At 35.4% G+C, this 20,293-nt stretch overlaps 1 protein-coding gene across 4 annotated transcripts in view; it reads left to right on the forward strand.

Moving 5' to 3' along the window:
- The window catches only part of gdl (gonadal protein gdl), a 71,201-nt gene that overhangs the window by 3,770 nt on the left and 47,138 nt on the right, over positions 1-20,293 (forward strand). For all 4 annotated transcript variants that reach the window (XM_090412166.1, XM_090412167.1, XM_090412169.1 and 1 more), the window contains exons 2-3: positions 2,375-2,535; positions 13,149-13,258. In XM_090412166.1, the coding sequence (XP_090268292.1) occupies positions 2,375-2,535; positions 13,149-13,258 (271 nt within the window). The remainder of the gene's footprint in view (positions 1-2,374; positions 2,536-13,148; positions 13,259-20,293) is intronic.

Raw genomic sequence — 20,293 nt, forward strand, 5'->3', positions numbered from 1 at the left:
TAAATTTATTATAGTCTAACCAACTGGAAAAAACTTCCAACATCTTTCTCTTATCCAGAGTAACTTAATAATAAGGTGAGACACCTTTTGGCAACTCGTATAGGTAAACATGACTTCTCCATTACTTCTACCTTAGTATTACCAGTATTATAATTTTGTCATTCCAAAATTATGAACATTTTGGAATGACAAAAGTAGTTGGGAAGAGTAGTTGCAAAAATAAAAAGTAGAGGGATTCCCCAGCATTGGTTGGCAAACACGTAATGAATGAGTGGAGAGGAAACTGGCCACCCAATTATAAAGGATAAAAAAAAAAAAAAAACTAGGATTTTAATTAGGTAGGTCTCTCTACCTATCTAATTAAAATCCTAGTCTGCTGTGGACTAAGAATGGCAGAATCCATATTGGTGGTCACTAATTAATTGGTTGGCATCTAGGTGATGAAGGATTTGCTTGTTAATGCTTTTCTCTATCATTTGAACTGAGGTGAGTACAGTGGGACAATAGTGTGATGGCTGACTTATCTCCTTTCTTTGGAATTTATTAGATATAGGCCACTTTCTGTGCCAAAGGATAGATACCAGAATGAGTGTGAGAGATTGTAAAAACAATACAGGATGAGTATTATTTTTGGAGCATAAACTTTAAATACAGTTGGGAGGATGCCATCTGGATTAGGAGATATTGATATCCAAGTTATTCAGTATTGTTTTGATGTCTTTCTGACAAAAAAAAGACTATAGGAGCCATGCAGTATGCAAATCTTGGTCATGCTGGGGGATCCTTTGCGTTGATCATCGATGTAGGAGTTATTGAAGAGAAGAATGTACTATAGATGTCTGGCCTTTCATGTATGGGATTCACATTAAAAAGAAAATAAAACCATAAAAAAACTATGATATATTCATAAAGTTAAGTGATAGTATAATGGGATGGCTATTCTTTATAAACAAATAAATGAAAAAGTTGTAGTCAGTTCATTCCCTCGCCTCCTTATGCTAATTTTTGTATAGAACATTTAGAAAACAAAGTAGCATCACTACACTCATATGTTTAGTCTTGCTCTGTTGTGTAAATCATGTTTGCCATTTGGCCCATGGACCAGATATGCTAAATTCATTTTTATTGCATTAAACTGCCAGTATCTTATAATAGACTTTGCAGTAGAAAACAAATCAAATAACTGTGCTCTTTCTTGGCATATTACTCACTCATCTTTCAAATAGTTTCATTATCTTTTTTCTATTTATAGAAAGCCAACACACAAGCTGGAATGATATATTAATAATCATACCATCATGTAGCACAATCATATGGTATATTCTAAAAACACTAACTCATAGAGTCAAGGCTATTTGTTATAATGACACACATTTTTACCAATTTTACACCTTTTTTCCATAAATGATTTATGGGGGAAAAAAAAAAATTAAGACAGCAGCAGTAAATATGAATAGTAATTTGGAACATTAGGCTTTTTTCTTAGTGAGCATATGCACAAAACTCAGTTGATAAGCGAACTTCTTATTTTAGATAACTAAATATTTTTCTAGCCAATTATTGACAGTTAAACTATTATTACATGGCAATCCATGGAGCCTAATGACTCGTGGGAGGGCACACTACTCCACTGCAAATGACCTCCCTTACTTAATCCTCCAACAACATGACACTACTATTATCAACATACAGTGCTATCTACCACCAGTAGTTTATATTGTTTATAAATTGTGTGTTTTCATGACTGATTTGCCTGTGTACCAGCATTGTTTTTGTGGAACTCTATAACTAGATCCATCTTGAACATCATTGAACAAATCAAATTGATTGCTTGGGTATTGGATAGATACGGAAATACTGGAGAGAGTACAGAGATAAGCATAAATTATTTATGGATTGGAATGTTGGCTATTAGGATAGACTGGGTAAATGTGATTTCCATAAGCATAAATAAATACAGTTTGCCAGTATGAGGCAGGGTGATATAATTAAGTCTCATGATGTGTTTATGATATAAATGTAAAACAGAGATTGCATAGGATAGGAGAACAAAATATACTTGAAAGCTGTATAATGTGCTTGTGAAATTCAGATTTTTTTTTGGTTGTTGCTTGAACAGTTGAACAGTGGTTAGTAAGGAGAATTCATTACAACGTGTAATGAGTACATAAAAAAGTTCAACATTGGGCTACTGTAGGTATATAGAGTAGATGTACCCTGCAATGAGATTTGCGGCTTGCTTAAAACCTGGAATAATGCTAATAGTGAAATACTTGTAAATACTATTTTTTATCATTATGACATTAAGATTTTTTTGATGGACTTTTTAAATTTTGATTTCAACAAATCAAATAAATTATTTCTCTTTTATTAGGAAATTTCAGCAGAGGCTTCCATATGAACTTCTATCAAACCTGGCAAGCTCACTTCTTGATGGCACAGTGTTTGAGATTGTTCGAGGATTAAAAGACATTCAGCATATCACTGAAAGGAATCTTTTAGAGAAAAGGAATAAGGTTGTTAACTCTCATAGATGTAAGTTTGAATTTTTTTAATGTGTGTTACTATGTGTTACAGGGTGGCCTATAAGTCGCAAAGGAGTTTAAACATTTAATAACTTTTTTATTTATTAATTTTTTTTTAACAGAACCTGGAGATTTTTTAAATTTTATTTTGGAGATATTTCATTGTCCCCCCACTAGAGCCACAATGGAACTCCTAAGGCACGTTTTTGGTGAGTGAATACTTTTGCAAAGATTTGCTGTTAATTGGCCATCACATTTTCCATGTCTGACGGCTCCCAACTTCTTCCTATTTGAGGTTACCTGAAGGAAAAGATGTATGTGAACAAGCCCCAGACAATCTAATAGCTGAAGGAGAACATTCATGCAGAAATTAGTCACCGCAGTGAGAAACATTAACAGCTGATATGGAACATGCTGTAGAAAGGACCCATCTTTGTGAAGCCAAAAATGGAAAGTGTTTATGTAATGTGGTTTTTCATAACTAATAAATATCTCCAGATTCTGTATTTCATTATAACAAAAAAAAAAAAAAAAAGAGTAAAAATAATTAATGAAAAAGTTGTGAAATGTTTAAACCCCTTTGTGACTTATGGGCTACCCTATGTAAAGATTACATATGAAATGTTGATGATGATGTCCATTTGTATCATCAGTTGGAACAATTTGAATGTCATTGAAAGTGGTTACAGTATGTAGTAGTTATTAGAAATTGTTCCAGCAAACTCCATGTTTAGTGCAGATAGTGTGCTCAGCAAGTCCAGACTGTAATGGTATTTAATATAAGACTTATGATCTTTCAGTTTGTCCAAAATAAGATAAGCCACAAGAGCAAACGTACAGGCTAAAGCTTTTCCTCAGGAGAAGCGAAAAAGGCAGAGATTGTGACCTTTTTTCTTGACCACTAGTATTAATAAATTAAAGACTTAATTTGGTATGTTAGTCAAGTAAATAATTGTTTAATGTCCGACAAGTTTCACTGACTAATATCTGTCAGCATTTTCAGGGATACACTGGTAAGCAATGGAAAATAACAAAAACTAGGAAACTAACCGACAATTCTAAAAATTATAAAGTTATCACTGTGCCTGATACAATACGCGTGTCGCAAGTGCATTGTTTTATTTGTTGAGATATTTATTGTAATTTTCATGAAAGTTCATTTCTTTTTGGTTGAATGATCTGATTAGAGTTTTCCATATATCTGGTAGGATTAGGCCTTGATTCTTATTTAAGTTACCTGTTGAACGGGCGACTGTAGCAGCTTCTTTGAATGATAGTTCTCTTCTATGTAGGGCATATGACTAATATCCCATTCAATATTATGGTTGGTAGACGTGAAGTGGGAAGAAAGGCCTGATATATCTTGTCTGTTATTCCTTACATAGCCTATGTGTTCTTTCTTTCTAGTTTCAAAATTTCTAGATGTCTGTCCAATGTAATTGATGCCACATGAACAGGGTATGCTGTAAATTCCAGAGTATTTGTAGAAAGCATGGCAATCTTTCGGGGATCTTATAAACTTTTGAATGGTCTCAATAGGTTTGAAGGTTACTCTGATATTGTATGATTTTAGAAGAAGAGCTCATTTTTTGGATATGGTACTAACAAATGGAATTGTTATAAAGCTGATGTATTGGGTTTCATCTCGTTGTCTTTGTGGTATGTTATTAAAGAGAATCTTGTTGACGAGTCTTGTAGGGTAGCCATTTAGGGATAGATCTCTGGATATTTTCATTAATTCTTCTTATAAGTTGACAGGGCCTGTGGTACACTGTATAGCTCTTTTTTTAAGCATATGGATAATGCTGAGTTTCTGGGATATGTGGTGAGACGAGTTGAAATGGAGGTAGCGTCCAGTGTTGATAGGTTTTCTATATACCGACAGGTTGATGCTATTGTCAGTTTGTTTCTTGATAAGGATGTCTAGGAATGGAAGTTTATTATCTTTTTCTAGTTCCAATGTGAACTTGATAGTGTTGTGGAAGCAATTAATGATGTTGATGACGTCTTCATCATTTGGAATCACAAAAAAGAAGAACTAATGGATTATCTATATATTCTCTAATTATCTAATATATTATCTATATTATATATTAAAGGCAAAGATTTTTCTGATGGGGCGAAAGGTAATAATAAAAAACTTACAGCAGTTTTAAAATGTTCACTGTGCATTCAGAAATGCTTTGCATATAAGAGATAGGAATGCAAATTATTTCTTCTGCATTAGAAGAGGTAAAGATTCCATACCTGTTAAATGCTTTTTTGATGAAAAAATCATTAAAACCATTTTGTAAGAAGGTGAATTTAATATGTTGTAATTTTTTCTGTAAAAGTTAATCGGAAGAACATAAAGAACTGTTGGAAGCCTATTATATATTCACATCTTATACTTCATTCTTCTAAGGCACTTAGAACTGAATTAGTCATCCTGTTAGCACTTGATTTAACTCTTCGGTGTTTTTGTGTTATCCTGGTATCAAACACCTCTTTTGTTAACCTTTTCTTTCCTTTCCTTTTTTTTATGTGATCATATCACCTGAGATGAGCTTGGCTGACATTTCTGAACCAACAATGTCAAGTTCCATCCTTAATATCTTCATTTTTAATATCATTCTGTCAATGATGCCAGCTGTTCACTTTCATAATTTTCCTTAGAACTCTTATATTTGCAGTCTATATTCTTTGATCAACTATTTTATTTCTAAACCAGCTCTAGGATCCATTATCACCACCACCATCAGTTTCCTGATATGTATCCTCAAGCAGTGTTCAGTCTACTATGACAGCACTACATGATTGTTTACATTATTAACAGTCTCCTATCAACAATTTTCCTCCAAATTACTCTATTACTTGTCAGCACTTCAAGATTATCATATCTAACATTGCATTCTAAGGCAATTCTGACTGAATCCACATACACTTTTGTCTTCCTCTGGGTCATTTTCTTGTCATCCTGGCATCAAAAACCTCTTTTGCTATTCTTTCCTTGCCCATTGTATTAATTAGTCCTGCTCACACCTTCTTGAATGCAAACAATGTCAAGTTCCATCCTTAATATCTTCATTTTTAATATCATTCAGTCATTGATGCCAGCTGTTCACTTTCATAATTTTCCTTAGAACTCTTGTATCTACAGTCTATAGTCTTTGATTAACTATTTTATTTCTAAACCAGCTCTAGGATCCATCATTACCATCAATTACCTGATATGTACCCTCAAGCAGTGTTCAGGCTACTATGGCAGCACTCCTATCAACAATTTTCCTCCAAATTATTCTATTACTTGTCAGCACTATAAGATTGTCTATTTAATTGCATTCTAAGGCACTTCTGACTGAATCCACATACTTTTGTCTTCCTCTGGGTCATTTTCCTACCATCCTGGCATCAAAAACCTCTTTTGCTAATCTTTCCTTGCCTATTCTATTTAAGTGACTGTACCACCTTAAATTAGCCCTGCTCACACCTTGAATGCAAACAATGTCAAGTTCCTTCCTAATATCTTCATTTTTAATATGATTCTGCCATTTATGACATCTGCCATGGTGTCGCGGCAAGTAGCAGCGGTGTAGTTGAATGGTGTTATGAAAAGTTGTTTTTTTTTTCCCCTAAATTATATTGTGTAGATTTGTATAATAGTATGTTTGTGCAATAGCCAGACTGGATATAATCATTGTACTGTGGTATTGTGGTTCTACAAGTATTTACTTAGATTTTTATCTCGATTAATGTGGAAGTGCTTGTTAATGTTACAAAAATGGTGGCAGTGGCAGCAAAGAAGCATACAGCAGCTCATAAGGTCTCAACTCGAGATCACGTTTTGCCCTGGACTTTTCTCAGTGGATGGGAGTGCTTACAATGGTAATAATAGAAGTGATGTGTAAGAGCTTAGGCAAGAGTTAATGAAAATTAAGAGTTAAATGTATGGAGGAGGAAATGAACATTTAAGAAGAGCATAACTGGTGTAAATGACAAGGAAGTTAAAAGAAGAAGCAAATATCTAAGGATGGTAGGGTTGCTTTATATGGTGACTCAATCATTAGAGGTGTGATAAAAAAAATAAAGTGCACAAGATGTTTTACAGGTGGTACAATAAAACGAATATTGTACCTTTTTTCTATACTTTGCATAGAAGGAAGGAACAAGCATCAGAATTAGTGGTGGGCACAAACGACTTGAGTAGTAAGGCAGAGAATGTGGAAAGAGATTTGAAGATGTCATTACATGAAATGAAGAACAGTCATTGGAAAAGTGATTAGTTTTCTGCCCAAATATGACAGTAGTGAACTGAGAAGGAGAGCAATGATACTGAATGACAAAATGGCTGAATTGTGTCAGGCAGAGTGTGTTCAATTTGTGAATGTATGGAATGAATTTGAAGTGAAGTTCAAAGCTGATGGAATGCATTTTAATGGGTTTGGTGTTGCTAATTTAGAGCGATTGTTCCTTAAGTGCACAGGGTCCGTGCGAAATTAGTACCACTAAGAGTCAGAGAGATTGAGAAGCAGGTTGTGGAAGGACAGGAAGACGATGAATACAAAGGTGAGGAAGTGATTATAGCAGAACAAAGTGATGCAGTGCAAAATGGTGGTGATCATCAGGATCAGGGAAAAGGGGATGGTCAGAATGAAGAGAGAGAGAGAAGTGCACTATAGTAGAGAGAGAAAGAGTGATTGTATTGATGGGATGGCCTCCAAGAGTGGAGAATTGTTATGCTTGTATGCTAATGTACGGAGTATCAGAAATAAAGGGCTGAGTTTCTAACATTGATTGAATCAATATGCCCAAAGATAATTGGCATAAATGAAACTTGGTTGACTGAGGATGATATACTGTCAGGACTTGAAATGATAGGATATAGAATTTTCCAAAAGGATATAGGAAGATCAAGAGAGGAGGGGTGTATTGTTAATGGTAGCAGAGGAATTGTGTCCTTCAAGAGTCAAAGTTGAAAATAGTAGTACATGTGAAGATTTTGAAGCCTTTTGGTGTGAAGTTAAGATCAATAGAATAGTATATCTAATAGGATGCTGTTATAGGCCAGGAATGTGGAGAGTGTTGATTGTGAAATGTTTAGACATAAGAGTATTGCAGTGGGTAAAGTTTCTAAGGTGTGGAGCAGAGGTTTCCAACCAGTCTGTATATCTGCAGTTGTGATCTAGGTGTTGGAAAAATTGATTAGAAATAAAATACAGGATTGGGTTGATGAACATAAGGTTCTCTATAATGATCAGCATGGGTTTGTGAAGGGCAGGTCTTGTTTTAGCAATCTGCTTATGTTTTATGTAAGGTGACGAATGTGTTGGATAAGGGTGAATCATATACAGTGATATTCTTGGACTTTGCAAAAGCATTCAATAGATTATCACATGATAAGTTGGTACAAGCTGCAGAGGATAGGAATAGAAGTATATTGGCTAGATGGCTCTCTGATCGATACCAGCAAGTTGTGTATGATGGAGCTGTGTCTCAGAAACAGTGGTGTGCCTCAACTTTTCTGTTCTTGTGCCCAAACTGTTTAACTTGTTTGTTAATGGTATTTCATATGGGTTGACTAGGGATCTTCAAATGTCTGCTGATGATGTGAAGTTAGATAGAATTATCAGGAGTAGTGCTGATATTAATTCTTTCCAGGAAGATTTCAATAGATTTTTAGTTTGGACAAATGAGTGGGGTGGGTTGCAGTTTTAATGTTAATAAATGCAAGGCATTACACTTTGTGATACAGAGATAAAAGGCTGCATACTGTATTAGTGGAGCTATACTTCAGGAAGCAGATGAGATTTGGGATCTTGGAGTGATGGTGAATAGGGGAATTTAGTTTCGAGAGCACATTACAAGTGTTGCAAAGACTGTACGTCATATTTCTGCTGTGATAAAAAGTAGTATGACATGTACGGATAAAATGGTGGTGGTGCATCTATATAAGGCATTGGTCAGACCACATATGGACTATTGTGCTCAGATTTGGTCACCTAGTTTTCATTGTGATGTGAAAATACTAGAGGATCCGAAGACAAATAAAGAAAATATCAGGACTCGGGAGTGTTGATTATGTGAAGAGCATTTAAGAAAATGTGGATTACAGAGGTTGGTGGATAGGAGAAAAAGAGGAGATATGATAGAGACCTTCAAGTTAGTTAAGAGATTTTATCAGATTATCATAATTTTTATAATTCCTTCAGAAGGGATTATAAAAAGAGTTGATGTTAAGATGGGAAGAATGAGAAGCCATCCCTGGAAGTTGTATAAAGATGTGGTTGAAGAAGGGTGTGAGGAGTAGATTTTTTATGTGGAAAGTTATCAGTAAGCAGAATGCATTGCCTGATTACATTGTGCATGCAGGTAGTGTAAATAACTTCAAAGCTCATTATGATAGACGTTGCTGGTTGAGTGGGCTTCCCATGATGATGAGTCTGACTCCATCGAGGTTACCAAAATAATAATGATAATAATCTGTTCACTCTAATTTTTCTCATATCTCTAGTCTTTGATCAAGTGCTTTACTTCTAACCCAACTCTCAGATCCATAACTTAAAATTGGTTTCAACACTGTTTTGTATATTGCTAGTTTTGTGTTTTGGCTAATTTCTCTCTTATTCCTTTTTTTTTTTTTTCCAGCTGGTTCCCCAATACCAGCTTTGCTTATTCTGTTGTCTATTCACAGATTTAACATACCATCTTCATTAAAAACTGTGGCTGAATAGCTGAAATATTTTACTTGTTCTGTAGGCACTCCATTGAGAATGCAGCTGAAGTTTTCTATGTTCCTGTCTATTTTCATAGTTTTGTTCTTTTTATTATTGATTTTCATTCCAAATTTGTTACAGCTTTTGTTCAATTTCATTAGAGAATCCTGGAGACTTGCACTGGATGTTTTAAGAAGTAAATCATCTGCATAAAGCAAAGAACTAAGTTTATCTCAAATTCTAATATCAGGTTTAATGACACTTTCATTCATAATATGATCCATATACATTATGTTGATAAAAGTATTTGTATGGCAGGAATTTGATGATGTTGATCTTTTCATTTTTGATGTCTAGTATTAGTAATGTATAACATCTACAATGTTTTGTGTCATATAGGACAATATTGATGTAGGTACTGACATACATACGATTCATTTTGTAAGCAGACGACGTAAACTTATGATATCGATAAATACAGTACAGTACTGTAAATGTATTTTCACTTCCTTATGATGTTCTTTAATAACATTTTCTTTTCTCTAGCTTACTTTATTGTAAGAATATAGTATATATACATACATACCATATAAAATGTGTTCATTGACTGTTTATGTTATCGGTAAGGCTTCCGGTCAACAGTAGGCTATTAGTAATTGATATTTTTTTGGGAGTCAAACGTTATACGCAGATTTTTTAAACAACTCGGGAGGGGTCAGCACCCCCTAACCCCCAACATTGTTCAAGGGTCAACTGTATTCTCCTAAGTTTGTCATAATTTCCAGCTTTGTAGTTCATCATACAACCTTTTCTAATTGGAATATCCATATACTTTGCCATTACAACATGATTTATGCCATCAACTGGTGGCAAAAACAGATCCTATCTGATGCTGTGATGAAATTTGACATGCTTTGACTTTGAGTTCCTTTTTTCACGTGCTGCTTGAAAAAGTTGTTTCACAAAAGCTGAATAAATTTTCCTCCATTTCCAATGTGATTCTGATATATTGGAGAGAGTACAAAACGAGTGTTAAAAATTATATCAGGATTGTGGAATACTGATTATGACGACAGGTTGAGAATTTGTAAATTGCAGACATTAGCAAACAGGAGAAAGAGGGGTGATATGATTGAGACTTACAAACTGCTGAAAGGATCATACAGGATTTCAATTTATGGAAGGTGAGGAAAGGACGAGAGGGCATCCTTGGAAGCTGAGAATGAAGGGTATAAGGGCTAGATTTTTCTCTCAGAGGGTGGTGCGTGATTGGAATGGATTGCCATTGGATGTTGTAAGTGCAAGCAGTGTGAATGAATTCAAGAATAAGTATGATAGCTGTTGTGAGTAGTATCTGGCCTCCCTTGATGAGTCTCTGACTCCCTGGAGGTCTCTCTTAATAATAATTCCTATTATGAATTTTCTCTGCTGCTCAGTCAGTGTTTGGATAATTTAAGTCAACCATAATGATTACTTGTTTAGTATCTGTTTATAGTAGTTTGGCTTTGCATTTTCATTGTCCTCAGCAACTAAACTACCAAGTCTGTAGCAACACCTCATCTTATATTTCATCCTGTTGGACTCCATTTCACGCAAATGGCCTCACTGCTACATGGAACATAGAGCCTATGATTATTGCTTAAGTGCGATTCTACTCTAACTGGACTCAAATCATTTGCTTCCTCTCCTTCCTGTCCATCCTGCTTGATTCTAGTTACTACGTTTGACTCTGAGAGCCAGGATTTACTAATTTCAACACTCTTGGGTCATAGCATATTCACCAAGGTAACAAATTTGGCCCCATTCATTTCTACTTGTCCTGGCATTTAACCCATGGCTTTTTTTTTTTTTTCCCCTTATACTTACATCTGCACATCCTGATTCAGTTGGACAACTCACCTATTTCCCCCTCACACACACATGTGCACACACAAAGTGTATAGGTTCATCCTGAAACAAGATTCATAATCATGCTCACTAACATTCATGTCATTATCATGTCTGCATAATTTAGCTAACTTATGCATTCTCACCATTCCCCCCATGATTTTGTTTTTCTGACTCCGAATTAGGTCTTACTCTAGTAAGTAATTTCCCAAGTCCTTAGGCCAAATCCATCCCTCTGGTACAAGTCTTTTCTGCCACAGACTCACTCCACGCATCCAAAAACTCATCCATTTCTTCTATGCAGCCTGTGCATTGAATCATTTACTATTGTAGCCCTCCTCCTTAATTCAGTACTGTCATATCTCAGTAATAAACTAATAGTTTTTACTCTCTCTCTCTCTCTCTTCTTTCTTGCTTCTTCCACTAGTCCTTTCATATCCTTTCTCATACTGTATGCATCACTGTTTAAATAATTTGTTCCTATGAGTACTACCATCTCTTTTCTCGATTGCATTCTTCATGTCCTTAATTTTTGTTCTTGAAAATTATGGATGTGATGCCCACACATGGACTATTGTGCATAGAGATCATAGAGTTCTTCCAGAGATATCAGGATTATGGAATGTAGATTGCGAGGACAGATTAAGAGTATGTGCACTGCAGATATTGTTACACAGGCGAAAGAGGGATGATATGATAGAGAACTATGAACTTCTACAAAGGCAGTCAAGGAAAAGAAGAAAGCATATCAAAAGTTCCAGGTGTGCACTTAGAGAATACACAGAAAAATATGAGAAAGTGAAGCACTGTGTAAAACTAGCTAAACAAAAGTCATGGGAAGATTTGGTAAGAACATAGAAAATAAATATCAGGAAGGTGGCAAAATATTCCTCTCTTTTCTTTTGGGGCTGTTAAAACACAAGCAGCAGCTCTAAACATCTTTTTCATTCCAGTTGCAAACACACTAAATCTGTTTCTTCTCTCCTGTTTTATTTCATATACATCTGTCTTTGAACAGCCTTTCATAACTACAATCTTCAACTCTTCAAGAAAATTGTCTACAGATTTCTTCTTTCTCAATCATCACTTGCATCCCACACATGGAACTGGTGTACTCACGTATAGAATTGATTAACCACCATACTAGCCTTGATGTGTATATATACACCCAAAATTATAAGGATGCAAAGTGTCCATTGAAATTAATATAACCTTTGGGTATTATATGACAATAAAATCTGGATATAATTTAATTAGGTAACAGTTTACCCCAACTGCCTTCTCAAATTCATCAAACAACTTCTCCTTTGCCTGCTTCCCTCAGGATCACTATCATTCTCAGTTGGGTTTGATGTTGTGTGCCATCCAGTCATTTGTAACTCTTGGTGATCATGTGAACAAAGACCCTCCATTCCACTTGGCCTCTTGTCCTTTCTTTCAGTAATTGTAGTTCAAGTTGGTAAGTTCTTTTATGTGTCCATCCAACTCTTTTGTTGTCTTCCTCTTCTTCTCATTCCCTCAATCTTCCCCAACATAACTGCCTTTTTCAATGATTCATCAGCTCGCATAATATGTCCAAAATACATCAACTTATCCTTAGCAATCATTGCCTACAAGAAGCATTCTGTCTTTATATTCTCTAAAATTTTCTTATTGGTCATTCTTGCAGTCCATGGGACTTTTAATAGTTTGATATGGGTTTCATACCATATTTCATAAATAGAAATATTTAGTTTTTCTGGATTGTGTCATTGCCCCTCTATAATCTCTCTAGTTGTCTGTTGCCATATCTCCTCAGGCATAATTCCTTCTTTTAACAGATTCTTTGTTTTCTGAATTGATCCTTTAATTCACAAATTACTGATGTAATCCATCAGTAAAAAAGAAGTAATCAAATTCAAACAACTTTTTCTAACTTTTGAGTTATTTGGTTTCAGTTAATGGCCTTTTATTGATTAAATATAGTTTCTGTTGCTACTATTAGGATATAGTCATTCCTTTCATTTTCTTTTCTTCATCATTGTTATAAATTTTTTAATTGCAGCTGCAAGAGCTGAGATGCAGAGAAAACATAAAGAGGCACTGGCGACAGAAGCTCTTGTTAAACCTCATAATGTAACACTTTTACAGACAAAACAAGAAATGGAAAGAGAAGTAAGATTATTATTATTTCATTTTTTGTTGTCCACAATGGTCTACTTAAAAGATACACCTGAAATTTTGCAATGGAAAATGCTTTTTTATAGTCTTGAAAAATATGAATATAATTCATTAATATTAGAACTAAGAAATATTTTAGTGTATGAACCCTATTCATGAAACCTATAATACTGTATTAGTGCCTGTAACATCAGTACATTGAGTAGGCTAAGAGTTAGATAATCCAGAAACTGTTCTTGGGACACCATACATGAGATATTCTCAAGCTACTTATTAACCATGGTGTAGCATTAATTTTTTGAAGAGTATACATATATATTTTCCCCCTACATTTTACAGTTCCCCAGGCCTATATATTTAGTGTTTCACTATGCTATGAACATGAAAATAAGTTTTCTTTTTATATATTTTATTAGCAAAATAAAATATATATTGATATATATAAACATAGCATAAAAAATAAAATTATATATTAAAAAATAATGACTCTCTCACATACATTCAAAACTTTAAAACATGGGTCTTCTGGCATTAAATACAATATATCTGCAAAGGCAAAAATTAATATAACTTAGTCAGAGACTCAAAAATGACAGAGAATTTGGCTATTCTTGCTCTGGAAAATCAAGACAAATTACTGATCAGTCCGTAAGTTCACTAAGAGAAACAGTAGCAATTAATTTTCTTGCAACACAATTACACAAGAAAATTACTACTCATACCTGTGTCTTCAACATATGCCTTACAAAATATTTAGTCATCATCATAAAATATCTGACATATACCCTCAAGGGGTGTACAGGATATGATAATACTTACACAAAAAACTTAATCACCACTAACTTCCTATCTACAGTTTTATTCCAAATCAATCTGTTACCTGTCAACACTCCATCATTATCAGATCTTATATTTATATCGTCTAAGGCACTTTGTACCATATCAATCCACCTATATCTTGGTCTTCCTCTGGGTCTTTTTCCTGCCAACCTGGCAGAGAACACTTGTTTTGCTAATCTTTCTTCTCCCTTCTGTTTAAGTTATCATACGACCTGAGATTAGCTCTGCTAATGCATTCCTGGATCCTGACAATGTCAAGTTCTTTCTTAATATCATCATTTTTAATATTATATTGCCATTGATGCCATCTGTTCATGCCCCTAATCTTTCTCAGGACTCTTATATCTGCAGTCTCTTTTCTTTGGTCAAGTGTTTTACTTCTGACCCAGCTCTCAGACCCATAAGTTAAAATTGGTTTGAACACTGTCTTGTACACAGCTAATATAGTGTTTTGACTAATTTCTCTCATTCCATATAAATTTATTCAATTGACTTCCTACCAGACCAGCTTTGTTGATTCTGTTGTCTATTTCCATATTTAATTTACCATCTTCACTAAAAATCTTGCCTAGGTAGCTGAAATGTTCTATAGGTTCTCCATTCACAATGCGGTTGATATTTTCAGTGCTTCTGCTTATTTTCATTTTCTTTGTCTTGTTATTGCTGACCTTCATACCATATCTATTACAACAGTTATTCAATTTAGTTAGGGAATCTTGCAGACTTGTAGCAGATTTATTTAGAAGTATAACATCATCTGCATATAGCAAAGAGCTGAGATTAATATCTCCAATTTTGATATCAGGTTTAATACCACTTTCCTTCATAATGTGATCCATATAGATAATGAATAACAGAGGGGATAATGTACATCCTTGTCTCACACCAGATTTAACATTAAACCATCTTCCTGTACTTCGTTCAATTCTAACTGCTGACTTACAACTGAAATAAAGACTAACTATTGCTTGATATAATGCCCCATCGACACCATATAACTGTAGCGTTTCGAATAGCTTCTCTCTTGGCACCTTGTCATATGCCTTTTCCAGATCTACAAAACTTAAATACAATCTCTGTTATGTTCCCATGATTTCTCAACTATTTGTTGTAAAGTGGAAATGTGATCCTGGCAATCTCTATTTGGTGTGAATCCAGCTTTTTCTTCACCAAGCTTCTCTTCCACAATCCTTCTCAACCATTTCTCAAATATACTTGAGAAATTACATCTTAGCAGGAACACTCAGTAGAGAAATACCTCTGTAATTCTCACATTCAGTTTTATTTCTCTTTTTTTGTATATGGGTACTATGAGAGCTCTAATCCAATTATCTGGAATTTGTCCCTCTGTCCAGGCTTCTGAACTATGTAGTGCAGCCACTGTAAGACTTTTATGCCTCCACACTTGAGGATATCTGGTTGAATATCATCTACTCCAACTGCCTTTACACATTTCAGACATTTTAGTGGCTTTTTCTACTTTCAAGTATGGATATAGATTCATGATTGTATGTCTGTTTTTTTTTTACTGCTGTGCTGTCATCTTTGCGTGTTTCATTTAGCAGTTTTTCCAAAGTAATTACTCCATACATTAAGGATATCTTTTTCTCCAGTTTTCATGTCACCTTATCATCTCTAATTCCTTTTACAGTACTCTTTCCTCCATTTCTGAGCTTTTTCAACAACCTCCAGAAATATCTTGCCACCTTCTTGATATTTTCTATGTTCTTAACCAAAGTCTTCCCATGGCTTTTGTTTTGCTTTCTTAGATTTGTCTCTATTCTCTAAGAGCACATACTGATTTATTTTGCCAGGAACTTTTGATATGCTTTCTTCTTTTCCTTCACTGCCTCTTTAACTTCCTGTGTCCACCACGGAGTTCTGATTTTTCTATCCTTGCAGACAACCTCACAACATGCCTCTCTGGCTGAATCAATCAAGGTTTTCCTCAGGATTTGCCACTGAATCTCCAAAGTTTGGTTCCTGATCTCAAACTTTCATTTTTTCTTGAACGATGTTTGTGTATTTTATTCTACAGTTTAGATCTGAGAGCTGATCAACTTTTATTTGCTTTAAATTTTTCTTATATGCTCTTCTTTTCAATATGAAATTCAATTTTATTTTATCCTGCTCAAGACTAAATGGTGATCACTTCGAATTTCAAATCCTCTGTACACTCTAGTGTCCTGCACCAGTGAGAAAACATCACTGTCAACATAGTCAATGAGACTTCTTATTCCTTGCCTCTTCTCTCCATGTGAATTTGTGCACATTTTTATGTTGGAACATTGTGTGAGTAATAACCAGTCCATGTTCTGTGCAGAAATCCAACAGGTATTTGCCATTATTATTAGCTTTGCTCTTTTATCCAAATTTATCCAAAATATTTTTGTATGTCTGACAATCATTTCCCACTCTGCTATTTAGATCCCCAACGACGACCAACGTTTCCTTTTTCATTATGTCAGTTGCTTTCTCTAAAGCCTTAAAAAATTCCTCCACTTCTACCTTAGTAGAATCTTCTGTGGGACCAGAGGCACAAATAAGCCTAATTGTATAGTTTCCCATTCTGATATTTGCCCACATCATTCTACTTTTTATTACCTACCATTTAAGAAGTTTAGCCTCTTATTTAGTGTTGAATACTATAGCTGCTGCCTCTTTTTCTTGATTATCATTGCCTGAATATAACGTTTTGTGTTTATTGCTCAGAAAGATCTCACCAGTTTTTGCCTTTTTTGTTTCAGTCTACCCTATTATGTTGATCTGGCACTTATCCAGTTCCTCAGCTAGCTCCATATCTTTGCCATTCAGGCTTTTTATGTTGATAGTACTGATTATGCACTCTGGTGATGTTGAGTTGGGGTGTGTTTTAGGATTTGTTCCAGTAGCTGATTTTCCTCTGTTTGCCCTGGTTCCCTGTCAAAAACAATGGGGGCCCCCCTCGTTTAATGTTGTACCATCATTTTATATTGTGGTTTAAGCCAATAAGAATACAATTTGGTCTAAATCACAAACCTAGTCCATCCTCGTATCCATTCAGTATCCATGTAAATGCCTATCAGAGTGCGCTATGAGAGGGTGAGGATTGGACATTAGGTCAGAAGCCCTGGTCAGTTCTTCGCATTCCTTTAAAGGCTATTGGAGGTCTCCTTTCGCAGCTTTGACCCTGATGCATCCAAAAAAATGAATGAATATATATATATTAGGATAACCAAATAATTTTATAAACTTGGTTATTTTAACTCCTAATCCCAAATATGCAAACAATTAAGTTTGCGCCTGAAACAAAGTTCAAGTCTGAAGATGTTACAACACCAGGGCAACTCATTGTAAAGATGGGTAAGGCTCTGATCACTATTCTTAGTATTTTCCCATAATGTAAAGCACATCTCACTAGAAGATGTATACTGCAATGCATTATGGGTGGGGTCACTACCCAGACTGGTTTAAACCTTTTTTGAGGTCTCCTCAGCGAGTAGCTAGACCCTAAATACCAAGGTTTTAGTAATATGGAGCCTTATCACCTTTACCTCTAGAAGTTGCAACAAAGTGTTTTTATTTTTATTAAAAATCTCTGGAGGAGATATAGTTGTAATAAATTTATTAACTTGGGGATATTGTATATTAGGATAACCAAGTAATTTTATAAACTTGGTTATTTTAACTCCTAATCCCAAGTATGCAAACAATTAAGTTTGCGCCTGAAACAAAGCTCAAGTCTAAAGATGTTACAACACCAGGGCAACTCATACTTGGGATTAGGAGTTCAAATAACCAAGTTTATAAAATTACTTGGTTATCCTAATATACAATATCCCCAAGTTAAAAAAATTTATTACATATATATATATATATATATATACAGGGTGTTCGGGATAAATTTGACATATTTATAATTAATTATATTTTTCCGTAAGTTACATGTATTAACACACACTTCTCTTCATTTAAAAGTTTGGACCCTTCTTCATTCATATACAAGATGTCAGAAAGGATGGATAGCTGGAACCCACCTGAATCATGGAAGAGAATAACTTGTATCATGATGATTCGTGCCCGCCATCAAAATAAGGATATTACGACTGCTGCCCAATGCTCCCTGAATACAGTAGAAACAATCAGGCATGAACTAGAGACTTGCAATGGTGACTACGAGGATGTAGCAAGAAGAAAGATCCCTAGCAGACGATCTGATTGCGTTCGTACAGCAGAATTCCTCGCAAATCTGCAGGAACAGGTGTTGAAGAACCCTGGCATTGGAATTCGGGCTTTGTTCGTGGAGTTGCTAACTGTAGTCAAGCCCTGGATAACAAGGGTAGCCAATGGTAGGCCGTATGTATGGCAGCAGGATTCGGCCCCTTGCCACACCTCTGAGAAAAGTCAAAAATGGTTGTCTGAAAATTTCTACGACTTCACCAGTCCAAATGTTTGGCCTCCAAACTCCCCAGACCTTAACCCCATGGATTATTTTGTATGGGGCGCAGTTGAAAAAGACACCAATCGCACTTCCAGTAATACAAAAGCCCAGTTAATGGATAAAATTAAAACAGTTTTTGCGGCCCTTCCCAGGGAGACTGTAGCATCAGCTTGTTCGAGGTTCCGAAGCAGAATTGAAGCTGTGATCGATGCTAATGGTGGTTATTTTGAGTAAATCTTGTTGATAGTATTGTAATTAACTCTGCCTGTAATGTTTTTTTGTCAATTCATTAAATTTAATAGATACAAAGAAGATTTTCTTTTTCCTTACGAAACTGTCAAATTTATCCCGAACACCCTGTATATATATATATTTACAACTTAAAACAAGTACTAAAAACATTAACATTCTTCTTAAAATAGTTATCCAGAACTAGAAAAGAAAATAACTATATGGAACATTTTAGTATTTTTATATGACAATGTCAGTTCCATTAATAGAGAATAGCTTTCTATTTAATCTTTACTCAAAAAAAAAAAACAAAAATCATATCATTGAAGATATATAAACTTCTCAGTAGGAACATGGACATATAAAGAATTCACAAAATACTAGCATTCATTCCTTATACACTATCTGATAAAAGTATCTGTTCACCTACTCGAAACTATAATCAGACTTTTCCTGTGACACTTTCCAATGGTGGACATTAATATGGGGTGTGTGTCCACCCTTTGCTTCTATGACAGCTCTAACTCTGCCAGGGAGACTTTCTACCAGGTGTCAGAATGTCTCTGGAGGAATGGCAGCCCATTCTTCCTGAAGAGCTGTAGCCAGATCAGTTCGTGATTTGGGTCATTGGGGGTCTGGAGCAAAGTTGGCATTCTAATTCATCCCAAAGGTCTTCTATGGGATTCGGGTCAGGCTCTGGGTGAGCCAGTTCATTTCTGGAACGTTATTGTCCACAAACCATTCCCTTGCAGACCTTGCTTTATGGCAGGTAGCATTGTCATGCTGATACAGACAATAGTCATCATCGAATTGATCTTCTACCATAGACAGTACGCAATGGGTCAAAATGTCCTTGTACCCTTCTGCATTTAGATTTTCGTGTAGCGTTATGAGAGGGGCCAAGTCCATTCCATGAAAAACAGCCCCACACTATAATGCCACCTCCTCCAAATTTCACTGTTGGCACTACACATGCTTGTAGGAATCGTTCTGCAGGCATTCACCACACCCAGACCCTCCCATCGAACTACCACATGGTAAAGCGTGATTCATCACATGTTTCTAGTTGTCCAGTGGCGTCACCCTTTACACCACTGCAGGTGGTGCTTAGCATTCATGGGAGAAATGTTTGGTTTATGGGCAGCTGCTCGACCATGGAACCTCATTCCTCTTAACTTTCGACGCACAGTCATGGTGCTGGCTGGACAGTTAGTAGCACTGCTGAACTCCCGATTGATTGTTTCACTCGATGTCTGGCAATTTCCATGAACCACCTTCTTCAACACTCGACAGACCCTGTCTCTCATTAAACATGACCTACCCAACCGTATTTTTGTTGTGGTTGTACCTTCACTTTTCCATTTCACAATCACATCACGAAATGTTGACTTGGGGAACTTGAGGACAGTTGAAATGTCTTTGACAAATTTCTTACTGATGTGGCAACCAGTAACTAGTCCACGTTTGAAGTCACTGAGCTCCCTTGACCTACCCATTCTGCTCATACTTCTTATCACTGAACAACACACAGCTCTGTA

This window comes from Typopeltis vanoorti, chromosome 22 (genome assembly GCF_054136105.1).
Source record: "Typopeltis vanoorti isolate ZY-2024b chromosome 22, IOZ_Tvanoo_1.0, whole genome shotgun sequence".
Lineage (NCBI taxonomy): Eukaryota > Metazoa > Arthropoda > Arachnida > Uropygi > Thelyphonidae > Typopeltis > Typopeltis vanoorti.